General features: G+C 40.4%; 1 protein-coding gene across 2 annotated transcripts in view; it reads right to left on the bottom strand.

Moving 5' to 3' along the window:
• The window catches only part of ADGRL3 (adhesion G protein-coupled receptor L3), a 337,944-nt gene that overhangs the window by 219,027 nt on the left and 104,891 nt on the right, over positions 1 to 14,026 (bottom strand). For both annotated transcript variants that reach the window (XM_061992427.1, XM_061992428.1), the window contains exon 3: positions 6,974 to 7,083. In XM_061992427.1, coding sequence (XP_061848411.1) covers positions 6,974 to 7,083 — 110 coding nt within the window. The remainder of the gene's footprint in view (positions 1 to 6,973; positions 7,084 to 14,026) is intronic.

The following is a 14,026-nucleotide window of genomic DNA, read 5'->3' as shown; positions in this document are numbered from 1 at the left end:
CAAGAAAAACGTCAAATGTGACAAACGCATAACACATGTATGGTCAAGTCTTTGACTTATTTAAAGTCAGGATCTATACTGCAAACTTTGTGAGCATGAGTTGACGGTGGGAATAGAGATGTGAGTTTTGCCTCTCTTGATCTTTTTATATTCCCTAAAGACATAAAGAAACTGTCTCAGCTGTACTTGCTTAAAAAAAAAAAATAAAACCCAACACTAAACAACTGTCATGCATTCTATGCTCCCCCACATTCCCTGTGAATGTTACTCTTGCAAAGTTCTCACCAGTACCCATTTAACTTTCCACCTACTTAAGTATTAATTGGAATGGAAAAAGTAACCTCCTCTTTAATTACACCCCCAAACTTACACACCAGAAGAATTGCACCATTCCAGTCTGTTCCATATGTCCAACATCTCCAAAAAATGCTCACTGTGTTCCAAATGAATGGAAAAGGCAATTATGAATTTGCCTCAAAAGGAAAAAAAAAGAGTAAATAAAAATGCACCTTTCTCACCTAAGAGACCACAGGTGTTTGATTTCTACCTTGTATAGCCCAACACACTGTATGGTGGGTGTCAGGAGGTTGAGGCATCTCTTTTTCCTGTTGTATCTAGCAACCGGACAAGGGGTAATGGGATGAAGCTGGAACACAAAAAGTGCCATTTAAATATCAGAAAAATCTATTTTACCGTGAGGGTGATGGAGCAGTGGAACAGGCTGCCCAGAGGGGTTGTGGAGTTTCTCTTCTTCCTTGGAGGTCTTCAAGACCCACCTGGACATGTTCCTATGTGACCTGATCTAGGTTGACCTGCTTCTGGAAGGAGGTTGAACGAAATGATCTCTAAAGGTCCCTTCCAACCCTACCATTCTATGATTCAGACATCTGTCAGTAAAGCACGCTGCTGGCTGGTCTACTCATAGTTCATCATATAACAGGTTAGTTTAGTCTTCAGTTAAAAAAAGTTACTTTGTAATGTTCCAAAAAAGTACTTTTCTTCAGAGTGAAAAATGCAAAGTCTGGAGGTAATGAAATTCCTATTAATAGGATTGAGAAAAGGAGTATATAGGGATGTAGAGTATCTTTCTGTTTACTTGTGAGCAAATGAAACTCTCCCCTGCCACCTCCTGCAATACTTTGATTTTTATTGTGCTTGAGTGCAAGAACTTTGAAGCTTGTATATGTCTAGCTTAAATGACAGACCTCATTTTAAAGGCTTACCTCACTTCCATGATTAATTAAGAGTGCAATTTTAAAATATGATGGGCAGAGAAGTGACTCTCAAATGTTCATATGACTGAAGTTACACTTACTCACTGCAATGACTCTTCCATAACAACTTATTCAGCTGGTAAGCTACCAAGTTATTTTTCTAAGTGGCATTAATACATGTCCATCAAATTATGTCCTTACTGACTTTGACAGTAAATGTTCAATAAAACATCCCATGATGAGCTGACAAGTTCATAGATGCCCAGGCTATAACAGGCTCGAATTTTTTTCCCCTGTAGCACTTCAGATCTAATACAGTCAAGCAGTACTGTGGTGACTTTCCTGACAGAGATAGGCTGTGCGACTCTGAGATACACAGAGAATAACTTGTTCTGTGTGAAGATAAAATTTGCAGAACCAACGTGCTGTGTAAAGACCAAACTCATTGAATTGAGGTACTTCGGTATTTTGAGCCTGGGACTGGGGCTGGGAAGTGGTGAGCTAGCTCAGGAGGTGATCAGCTAAACATCTATAAGAAAGAGACAGTAAAAGAGAAAGAAAAAACCAAACTTTTCATACAAGGGCTGATGCTGGTACAAGTGGAAGAGATGAAGAAGTGTCCCACAACCTAGAGGGAAGGATTAAGATGACAGGAGCCAGCAGGAGCTGGCTTTTCACATGAGCATACCGGAAATTACAGAGAGAGTTAAGTGGTGGCAGCCTTCATACTACAGAGATTGATTAACATTTATCTAACTTCCCCTCACAAGAAAATCTATAGTGCTCCTGCTGATGATGGACCTTTCAAGCAGTGTGCATTACAGGCACACACACTTGAAATAGCCTTGTTCCTTTAAATCAAGCTCATCTCACATTTAAAAATGAACCATGTTGTCTTCTTTTTCACCATGTCTCATAACAATGTCCCTTTTCCCTCATCTCTGGCTACTTTCAAGTTTTCAAACACCTTTATTTCCCTCAGCTCTCAGAACTTAGTTTTCTTCCCCCTTCTTCAAAACTATTCACACATCTATGCAGATTGCTAAGCCTTCAAGTTCACAAAGCTCTGTAATATCAGGTTATTTTAATTAAGGGTGCTCTGTAGCTTTCTTTTGTAAAGTGAATTTTCCCCACAAACACACAGTGAATGTACACTAATAGAGAAAGTAACATATCCTTTGTTTCTGTCTCCATGGATAAAGAACCAATAAGCAAAGCTGAGAATTTCAGAGAATACAAAAAAAATAGGGTTTTCTTTTTGCCACAGTGCTGCAACACTCAGGAGACTGTATGCCTTGGACGAAAAGCAATTTGTCAGCAGGATACAAATTAAAGTTTCTTTGATCAGAAATAACCATAATGGGTAGTTAGGTCTAGTGGTTTTGTGGGGTTTTTTGTTTTGTTTTGGGGTTTTTTTGTTGTTCCCAGCCCATGCATACAAATAATTCTTTTAACTAAATGAAACAAAGGACACCTGGCTTCAGGAGGGAATTTACTCATTACTGACCAAAGCTGAGTTTAATCCCTTAGGAAAGCTTGCAATTCTCACCATTGGGCTGTGGGAGATGAAACTCTCTTGGGAAAAGAGAAAAAACCCCTAACAAAACAAAAACCCAGAGCAAAAGAAAACTGGAGAAGCCACAAGTCCATTTGTATAACAAAACAGCACTGCTCTTTGTGGGCAAACACTGCTTCCCAACTGACAGGGAACACAGCAAAAAAAATGCACACAGGGAAAGCCCAAAGGCCACATAATGGTCTTACAGCACTCCAGAAATATTTAAGAACTGCATTCTTGGGAACAATGGCTTCATTAATTTGTTTCCAGATTGCAGTTTTCTCCCAGCTTCTCCCCTCTCTTCCCCTTTCCACTTGCAATCTTGGAGCAATGAAAATATCAGTTTGCTTTCTAGTGCTTGTACTCTCTTAAAAATGTCATTATCCAATTATCTGTCTATTCACTGGCCCTAAGGTCCAGCAGACCAGATATTGTGAGCCTTCATTTAATGTTTTTAAATGCACTTCAGTCCACTTGTGATACAATAAAACTTTATTGAATTCTGTTCCCACATCACACTTACCATCCCTCACTTTTATTGATATGTGAGCCCATCTACTCTTCTGTCAGCAATAAAAGGAATATTTCTAGCAAAGAAATGACCTTTCTTTCCATCAGTACAGCAATTGGGAAATATGATTTCAGGTTCCATGTTTAAAAGGAAAAAAGTTTTAAGAAAAGAAAACATGATCCACACTCAAGCATTGGCTTTCCTTCCCTTTGTTATCACTAAAGAAGCAGGAAAATATCTACAAGCATCAATGATATTTGGTACCTTTGTAACATTTATTAGCCCATATACCCAGAAGAATGGAAAGGAAGCACTATTCATCCCTCTTCAGGAGCCATGGACATTTTTCCCTTGTAGGAAAGAGCTCTTTGAATAGACGTCCCTAATATGCAAAGTTGATGAAAGTCTTGTTGCATCGAGTGTGAGGTAAGTTATCATCACCGTGGGACGGGATGTGCCCAAGGCAGTCTTCTTACTTCCTCCTGCTGTTCCCATCCCTTCCATCAGTGCAGCCAATGGGCTTGTCACTGTTGAGCCCTTACTTTTTTTCTACTTTGTTCTACCTTACACCTTAAATTTTCCAGGACCAAGCTATCTGCATAATCATCTGTTGTCTTCCCCACATATTGAAAGCCTCATGAAACACTAATTGTCGGGACTATCTCTAGTGAACACATAGGACTGTGATGCGGAGGGTAATATAAAGGACAAACATATAAAGGATGTTTTCCTCTTGAAAATGATGCAAGTTAGTAGTGGAAAAGTTAAAAAAAAAATTACAAGAGGAGCAGGCTACTCAATGGAGTCTTAAATCTTCTGTAATTTTTCTCCAAGGGAGTGTATACACTAACATTATATTGAACGTAAGCACCTGAGATCAGTCCTAACAACAACCTGTTAAAGATGATTCCTAAATGCTGCTCTCTCGAGATGCACACACACTCTTCTCTGCTGCTGAGCCACTGCTCTCTGCCTATAAGGAATCATTTGAAACCACAAGGAGTAATCCATCCTACCAAATGAGGTGAGCTGAAATTGCAAAAAAGCACAAGTGCCTGCTGAAATATTAATTCCTTTGTTATGCAACTGCTGTGCTTCTTTAGGAGGTGGCCATATGGCAGACATCACCATTGACAGTGGACAGTGGCTCAGTGGACAAAGCCACTGAGGACACATTCGTGGACGAGAAGGGCTTTTCCCCAGCACTGAGCAGCGCTGGGGAGACCTAAGAGCTCACTCCCTTTCTCTAGTGACGCATCACACAAGGCAGCTGGGTGTGGGTAGCACTGCTTAAGAAAGCTGGACCTGAAAAGACTTTTGCAACAGCCCAAATTCAGCTAGAGGGACTGAAGTACGTAAGGCTGGGTGACAAGAACCCAAGGGGACTAACTGACTAGCAGCAAATGGCAGAGACATCACCAAAGGCATTGGAGGGGAAATGGATTTCATCCACCAAGCATAGATTTGGTCCAATCACACCCTTGTTGACTTCCTTGTCCAGAGCTGACACTTTCCCTGCTGTTCAGGTGATGTTCACTCAAATGGGGCACTCCTGGGGCCCAAGCAAAGAACACCTGCAATGCAGAGCTGACCATTTTCAGAGGCAAGAAATGGAGGCAGTAATACATCCAGACAGAGACTCTACCTGTAGGAGGAGAATAAAAGGAGCCCTAGGTTTCTCTTTCCAGATCTGCAGGACGTTGCTTGAACACAACCAACTTCCATTGTGCTACACTACCCAAAATCTTCTAGGCAATGCAAAACAACAAGCCTAGGAGATGGGATCGTATTTTACAATGTACTCACCCCTGACTTCCCCCCACTCCCACTGAACTCTACTCAGAGAGGCACTATATTTGATTCATAAACAAACGGAAGAAACAGCCATCAAGGCTACTAACTTAATTGGAAAAGCAGCATGACTTGTTGTCGTTGTTTCCCTCCCTACATTCACATCATTAAAATACACTCAATTCTTACTGTACGTTGTACTGAGCAACTTCTCACAAGAGTTATTTTACATGTTGTACACATGGCCGATTAACACCTCAGGGCATAATATCCACATATTACCTTTTTCACAAGGCACCATTATTCCTCTTTAGTTTTTGTGCAGCAAAGGCTACAGAGGGGTACCAGGTAATGACTATTGCTTTACCAGCTCAGTCTCAGGATGGAACAGAATACCTCATACAAATCACAAATCACAAGGAAATAAAACCTGCTATGATAAGTAGAAACCAATCTCTCCTTGCTCTCCCCATGTACATTGTAATTTGTAAAATGAACGACCTCATTTAGAGTGGAATAACTCCAAATTGGTAATTTGGTACACGCTCACTCGGGCAGATTCTAAGCCCCTGATGTCACTCTTTCCATGGATTTGATAGCTCACCCCATAAATAATATTCCATTACTGCATTTAGAAGCTTTATGTTTGTGTTTAGAAATTCAAATATGGCCACACCAATTCCCCACCATCAGAAAAATAATCTCTCAGTAAAGAGGGTCCCCTTTATTCAGAGGTGATCTGAACTGCAGCCTTCACCTTGCACTTTCACAACTGACAAAACCCTGCACAGGCTTTCCATGTCACAGAGGCAGGTAGGTGTCCCTCCTGCATGAGGGACAGGGGCCACCTGAAGGGCTATAAGTTCTTGTTTCACCTCTGGACAGTGTGCCTGTCATTTCTCAGATACGCTTGCTTTCCTGCTCCCCACGCTCAAGGAAATGAAGATACACTTACTCCTCAAGACAAATCCTGGGTTTCAGCACACTGAAGTGTCCTACTGCTCTCTCCATAGAACTCTGTGGCTCAAAGACGCCCATTCCCATACCTGCTTTATTATTTTGAGAGGTGTGTTATGAGTTTTGGTCTACTCGAACTGAAAATCTAGAAATAGTGCTGTTATTCACTGCTCAGCTCTTTACAACTGCTAGTTAAAAAGTGCACTTTTAGTATTACTTGTGGTTGTTGGGGGTTTTTTGAGGTATGCCATTTTTGACAGTAGGATCATAGCTACATCTAACAAATATGGTTTCTACAGAATGCAAATTCTGAGGTACACTTAACTTTTTGTAGCTATGACATTTATCATTCAGTGCAGATTGCTGTAATCTCAGATGGCTATCTTTATCCATCCTCAAAAACTTAGGCTAAATGGTTTGCCTGTAACTTGCCTTCATAACATTAGCAGCTTATAAATTAGTATTTTCTACCATCAAACATCAAATTTCTAAAAACATTATCTTTCTATCTTCTCAGCAATACAATATGGTATTTAAGGCACATCAAAAATTATGTAGACTTAGGTCAGTTGAAGTGTGCTGCTATATGATTACAAGCATAAAAACTCTGGAAAGAGACGCTATAAGATAGCAATAGTGCTTCATTCTTCTGGTCTGCTCTCATTAACAGGGAATCCCAAGTCTTTTCCAAAAGGTGGTATGTCACTGTTACACTGTACTACAAGGGAAACTTGGGGCATTATTAGGATATTTTTAACCTAAGCATAAACCTTGCACAGAGGACAATTTTTCATATCTTATCAGTTCAGTCTCATATGATGCATGTGGTTTGTCACTGTGCATTTATTTGCCCTCAGGTAATAAGAGACAAGCTCAAGGCTGGCACAGTTTCCACAATAAAACAGATCTCTATTAAAGAAAAAAACCACAAGAGATACATACTGTAAGGGACACATTCGTACTGCACTTCTAGGTACTTGTATGTTCCAGGGCAAGGATCTGGAAACACATCAGGGCCAGCGACAACTGCACATTGGGTCCGATTACTGCATCTGAAAAGCAACAAAACACAAAAGTCAGAAAACAGCCCAAACAGAACAGGTCAAAAGACTGAGTGGCCCAATCAGCGTCAACAGGAGTGAAGATGGAGAAGCTAGGGCTTCAGTATCAGCTTGCCAGAGAGCTCAGAAAGGCTGATAGCAAACACAGATGTCTTCATCAGCTTATTGACAAAAGAGAAGAGGCAATGGCATGACCCCTTCCTCTCTAAGCAGTTCTTACAGTGCCAGAAAGTATTTCTTTAAAGCTAAACTGAGAAGAATATTTTTAAAAAAACAATTACTGGTCCTCTAATTCTTGAAACCCAAACTCCATCACAGTGACCTCAACTAAACTTGAATTCCAGCATCCCCATCAAACAAAATGCAAAGACTAAACCAACATTGTTTGTGGCAAAAAGGAAATCATTGTATATTTTATAGTAGGCATAAAAAATACATTTTATAAAATATTTACTGCGATCTCAAGCCATCTTGAATATAGTTGTTCGATGCAAAGTAAACACTAGAAATAGCAACACTTGAATGGAAAAACAATAATCACCAAATAAACTGTCTACAACCCAAAAAAGCAGGTTTTCATACACAGCTGTGCTGGTTTTGGCTGTAGTACAGTTAATTGTCTTCATAGTAGCTGGTGTGGGGCTATGTTTTGGATTTGTGCTGAAAACTGCTGATAATAACAGGATTCTTTTTTTTTCCTTAATTGCTGAGCAGTGCTTACACAGAGTCAAGGCCTTTTCTGCTTCTCACCTCACTCCACCAGTGAGTGAGCTGGAGGGACACAGGCCATTGGGAGGTGACACAGCTGGGACAGCCTACTCCAACTGACCCAAGGAATATCCAAGACCATATGGTGTCATGCTTAGCATAAAAACCTGGGGAAGGAAAAGGAAGGGGCAGACACTTGGAATGATGGCAATTACCTTCCCATGTCCCTGTTACAGGTGATGGAGCCCTGCTGTCCTGGAGATGGCTGAACACCTGCCTGCCCATGGGAAGCAGTGAATGAATTCCTTGGTTTGCTTTGCTTGCATGTGGGGCTTTTGCATTATCTGTTAAATTGTCTTTATCTGAATCCACAAGTTTTCTCACTTCTACTCTTCCGATTCTCACCCCCATCCCACGGGGGAAGAGTGGGTGAGCAGCTGCATGGTGCTCAGTTGCTGGCTGTGGTTAAACTATGGCAACAGCTGACACAATTGCATTAGTTCTAAACAGCCGAGTTTTATGACAACATTCTGCCCAGCATGGATGCATCTCCTGAGACAACATAGTTTTTTCCAAAAGTGAACACTGTTGTCACTGAAGATATTTCTGTACAATTGCACAGAGAACAAAGTGGCCTTGCCCACTGCAGAGACTATTTTTCAGGTTGACACACACACAGAAGCTGGGCCCTGAGAGGTGCTTTCACTGTGGCACATATGACTCATGTCCACGCGTGTCCAATTTGTACATGTGTGAAAATGTCCATTTGCCTCCGCTTTTGTGGTACAAGCACCTCTATGTACAACTTTTGTGTATTTTTGGGATGCAAAAACACATAGCAGACAGTGAGTCTATGGAGAGAAACTCTTGGCTTGTTTGTTTGAAGAAAAAGAGAGAGAGAAATACAATTAGTCTTTGATTTTGATGTCTTTGCATGCCAGAAAGAGACCTCTTAAGGCCTAAACCACCATATTGACTTTCTCAAAGATGCTGTCTTCTCTGATGACCCATGACTCTCCTGCTCTTCTGGCAGAAGTCTTGACATCCAGCACAGAACTCATTTAGGTCTGCAGTGGAAATGCTTCATGTTTACTTGAGGCTATAGTTTGTCAGCTTTAATGAGGATTTTATTTGAGGTCATAAATTAAAATTGATTCATTAGTGACTGCCTTAAGCTCCATAATTTCTTTAATTTTATGGAAAGATTAATAAGAGCTGATACGGTTGCCCATCAGCCTGTTTTGCTGGATAACAGATAGTCCAGAGGGCTGGGATGTTCTCCTGTTTTCTAGTTGAAAGTGACACTTATCACAGCAAGTGACTAGTTTTACATACAGAAAAAAAGGTTTCATTAACAAAAAAGGATAACTCTGTTGTCCTCAACATTGCTATTTAGAGGCAGGTGGCTTGGCTGGGCTATCACAGGTAGCTTGGAGCGTGTGAGTAGGTAGTCTTCCAGGAGAGGCTTTAAACATAATCCAAAACTTAACATTGAAAAAAATTCCTTTACAGGGCTCAGTGAACCTTTAAAAAAACAACAGCACTGACCTAATCATTTTTGCTGTAAGGACAGCCCTGGCCATGCTACATAGAATAAGAACAATGGATCAAAGAGATGTTTCAAAACCACAAGTCAGGATCCAAAATTATGAGGAATTGGAAGTGGAGAAAGGAGCAGACACATTTAGGGTTCATCTTTGCATGTTTTCTTTCTTAGCATCTATAAGGAAGTGTTTGCTCTGAGCAGCCAAGTGTTTCCTGTGGCCTTCTGTTTTATGCAAGAACTTGGACACAAAAAAAAGAAGTATGCAACCTAAAAAGCTCCAGACTCATAACCAGTGTTTCAAAACTTAGTTTGGAAGCCAAAGACTGTGAACATTGGCTTTAACCTCCCTAAATCTGTGCTGCTTTCTGAGATATCACCATAAGAGAGTAAAAGAACCATGATACAAGAGGCTGAGTGGGGAACACAGGGTGCTGGTATGGGCTTTTCTCCCCAGCTCTAGCAAGACCTGAAGCCCCCTTGCACATCCCAGATCCCTAGATCTGAGGATACAAAGCATTGATCCTACCAAGCACAGAAACTTCAAAAGAAAGCAAGATCAACTTGTCAGTGCTATGTTGGAGGTGGGGGGAAAAAACAACAACAACAACAAATAAAAACTTCCAAAGAAAAGCTCAAATACTACGTAGTATTAGTGACTAACACAATTTGTAATAAAAGGGCTCATACAAAAAGCGCTACCTAAACCAGAAAAACTCAACCTCCTCTCTTTTTCATACTCATTTTGTATGGGCAGCAAAACTCTGTCTGGCACTTGGCATTTCAAGGTTCCCTTTATCACAACAGGGTGAAACATGCAGGTTCTCATTTCAGCACACTTCAGGGATGAGGGCAATTTGGACTAAAAACCTTAGAAAAAACCTAGTACCTGTTCAACCAACTATTACTGTCAGACATCAGGCAATGAAAATTTTATGGGGAGAAAGCGGTAAAAAACATGTATTGTTAAAGCTTTGATTACTGTGCTTTTGTTAATACTTTTTTCCCACTTTCCCAACAGCTTCTTGGGCCCTTCAGTTTTGTCATATTTCTTTCCCAACAGATTAAAGGCCCAGGTGACATTAAGTGACACACAAGAAGTGACATAGAAAAGTATAAAGAAGATGCATCTGTAGCCTTGAAAAATCCATGTAATCATGCCTTACTTAGTTCCCAGCAAACCAGCCCAGGAGCTCTTTTTTATAAATCACAGGCTGATACATGGGATCTTGGGATTTCTTGGCACTGAGGTGTTAGTAAATACTCGTTCAAAAGTCCTGCAAGTCATGAAGCTCCATGCTGGATATTGATCTTTCTAGTCTATGCAATAGGGATTCCTTGGAGTTTCTTTTATTGGTTCCCAACCCTCCTTTTTAAAAAAAAAAAACAAAAAAAACAAAAAAAAAAAAAAAACTTTTCCTCCTTTCTTGAAGGAAGACCTTTACTAAACTGTAGTTACAATTCACAGTGAGAACCAGTACTGCATCAGCTCAAGTATGAACCTGTCTTCAGGAACTTCTTTGCATAGCTGGCTTTGGTGTAACTGTATTCCAGAAAACTACAGTCACATCCATCTTCTTAATACCATTTCTAGCACTTATTCATCAGCTCCTTCTAACAAAGTTCCCCTTATTGCCATTTATCATGCAATCTGATACAGAATTTAGCCACCCTGTTGAGTTGGTTTGTTTTATTTTGAAGTCCTAATTTCTACTTGCAATCATTTCTCCTTGTTCCTTCCTGAAATGAAAAGTTGGCATGTGAAGATAAAGCCTGCTTTTCCATACACGTTGCATGTGTCAGGCTATCTCCGTAATTGCTACTAGGATTTGTAGAAACTTTACCTGGACTAAGAGTGTTCACACAGTTCACCAAAAAAAACCCCCAGCATTCAGGCTAGCAAGGCAAAGAGTCTGCTGCATTTTCCATTTTGCAAGATATAGGAAATGTGACATTCCAGTGACTGGGTTCCTCTGTACACACTTGTTCTGGTGCAAAGTGTGCTCTTTGAAAAGGCCAGTACCAACTTTCCCAAGGCATAGATGCCTACCAAGATCAACCATGAGATAATAAACCAAAGCATAATCCAGGTTGTGTATTTTCACCTTTACTTGAGAGATTGGCAACAACATACACTCCTGTGTGTTCAGAAAAGAATACCCCAAACTCTCATGAAAATTCATCTCAGGTACTCAGCGTCCTTTAAGCACTCGGCATCTCGCAAATAGAAGTTCACAATATCCACATACATGTTTTGGAGAGGAAAAAATCACCTACTGGGAAAATTAGAAATTGTCCCAGTCACAAGGGGCAAAAAGGTCTTAATGCCTTCTTTATTGATACATTTATTCCCACTTATTAAGATACCTGTTTTGTCTTTCAGATGTGGAAAAATATTTATCTTAGAAGAGAGATGTCAATCCAGTGTAGCACATACAGTGCAATAGAAAGCATGGATTGTTTTTTCAGAACTTCTCCCAGTTCCAGTGGAAAATTACTTTGAAGAGTTTTAATGTGAAACAGTAATAATAATTCATGTGGCATTTGTTTTACATTTATAGCAGTAGGATTGAAGAAATTGCATGAGTTCAGACTCTGTGAGTTCAGACTCAGCTGCAGGGCTCAACTCTGCTTCAAACTCTCTTTAAAAAAACCCCACCACCTAAACTTCATTTCCCTTCAGCAAACTTCCATTCCTTCTCCCTGTCAACATTTTTATGATTTTTAAGTAACAAGGTCATTTTGTGATAGTGAGGCAGAAACACTTTAAGACAAACTCATTCCTGCTCTGATATCTTTAATGTTTTTTTCCAATGCCGACATTGTTGATACATTTACCAAAAGAGAAAGAAAAGAAAAACAGTAGTTTGGAGGGTGATGTTTATTTTAGGCCTTTCCAGGAACTTTAATAGCACAGACCAGTCAACAGCATCAGACTAGACACATCTGGGGTGATATGTTTGGCAGAACAAAAATGCAAAAGGCAGCACAAAGTAAAAGATCAATCCCAACCAAAAGCCTTTCATCATTAATGATTGCAGATGGAATATCAGTAAGACCTCCAGCTCCCCATCCAAGTGTGGATCATTTGCCCCAGAGAAGAGAAATTGGTGTCAAAGCCATGGGGGCAGGCATCTGATATGCTAGAGACACCAGAAGAGCAGATAGAAATCCATGCACAGCTTCACAACAAGCCTAGAGGCTCAAACATCCATTTCATCCCCAACACACTTTCTTTCTATTGGTCCTTATCCTCTAGAAACAAGCCCTTCTGAGCCAGAGCAACCCCTTCTGTGACACCATGGCAGGGAGCTTGCGCAAACAGAGCACACTGGAAACCAGAGGCCACTTGCTCCCTCTCAATCCACACTCTAACCACCAGAGTTCCTGGGCAAAGCTCTTAAATACTCTGAAGATTGAAAAATTTCAGCCTATGTGGTCATGAACTTGGATTCGTACAGAATGCACTAAGCTGCCATATCCATCCCTTGCTGCTGCCAACGAACCCTGCTCTTAGTTGGTGCTACCCTCTGCCTACAGGAACTGGACCCACGTGTGCTGACCAAACCTGCTCACCCATGCTCATGGGCACTAGTTGCCAAAAAACGAAGATACATTTTCCCTCTCCCCTAAGCAGAAACACTTACTTTATATTGACTTTACCTTTTTCTGCAAAGACAAGGAAGCCATTATGTGCCTAGGCATGCTAATATAGCCAAGACATCAATTTCTAAGCTTCATCCTCAAGGTCTATTATACTTTTCTGATGGTTTTACAGTAAGAGACAGACTTAATTCATTATTCTTCATGGCAACCCTGCTAGACATCCTTTTCCTCCTGTGGAACAAAAAAATCACCTCTCTGGATGGCTGCTTTAAGAAAAAGGCTGTCACAGAAAATAAGTCAGCCAGGAGTGTGTTCTCTCCTGTAAATATGTGATATTTCCAAATTAACCCTTTAGGAAGGGCCAAGTGAAAAAAAAAAAAAAAAAAAAGTCCTGGAGAAAGTAAACAGGAAGCACACAGAAATTTCACTCCTATGTGAATTTAATGTGATGGCTTACAAATAAAGGGGAAAAGAAAAAAATCAAAAAACAAAGAAGCAGAGAAGAGAGGCAGTGGAGGGTGGAGAAGGAAAAACAGAACTACAAGCCCTGAGAAAAGCCTTTGGTTCACCACATTTGCTTTCAGTAACATGCTGCACAAGGCAAAGCTATATCTTCCCCTTGTTTAGCTTCCAGAAACAAAGAATTCCTCAGCAGAATATTTTTTCTGACTCTATAAAACCTTAAATGCAAAGGATCTAATGATAGAGAGATGAAAATTTAGTTTCTCTAACATTTTCTTCATTATGAATGGGCCTTTTTATTGATCTTTCAGAGCACAGAGAAGCTGGCTGTCCAACCTCTGCTGCAATACAATTATCTGTAGTGTTTAATGCTAGCACAGCTGAGTCCCACTACATACTGCATTTTGTTGTTTTACTGACAGGGTTTAATTACCTATCCAGGTGCTAGAGCTGTCAGATAGGCTGCTTCTTATGTGATCAAACTAATACAAGGAGAGGCAGAGCACTCTAATTGCAGCCTCACCAAGCACCTTTGTGGAGATCTGCCAACGTGATACATTTAAACTGCTGTAGTTACTGTAAAATATTACAATGTTTTATGGGAAAAAAAGAGTA

The sequence above is a fragment of the Colius striatus genome, chromosome 3, assembly GCF_028858725.1.
Source record: "Colius striatus isolate bColStr4 chromosome 3, bColStr4.1.hap1, whole genome shotgun sequence".
Classification (NCBI taxonomy): Eukaryota; Metazoa; Chordata; class Aves; order Coliiformes; family Coliidae; genus Colius; species Colius striatus.
The sequence above is the reverse complement of the archived record's forward strand: the minus strand, read 5'-3'. Positions and strand labels throughout refer to the sequence as shown.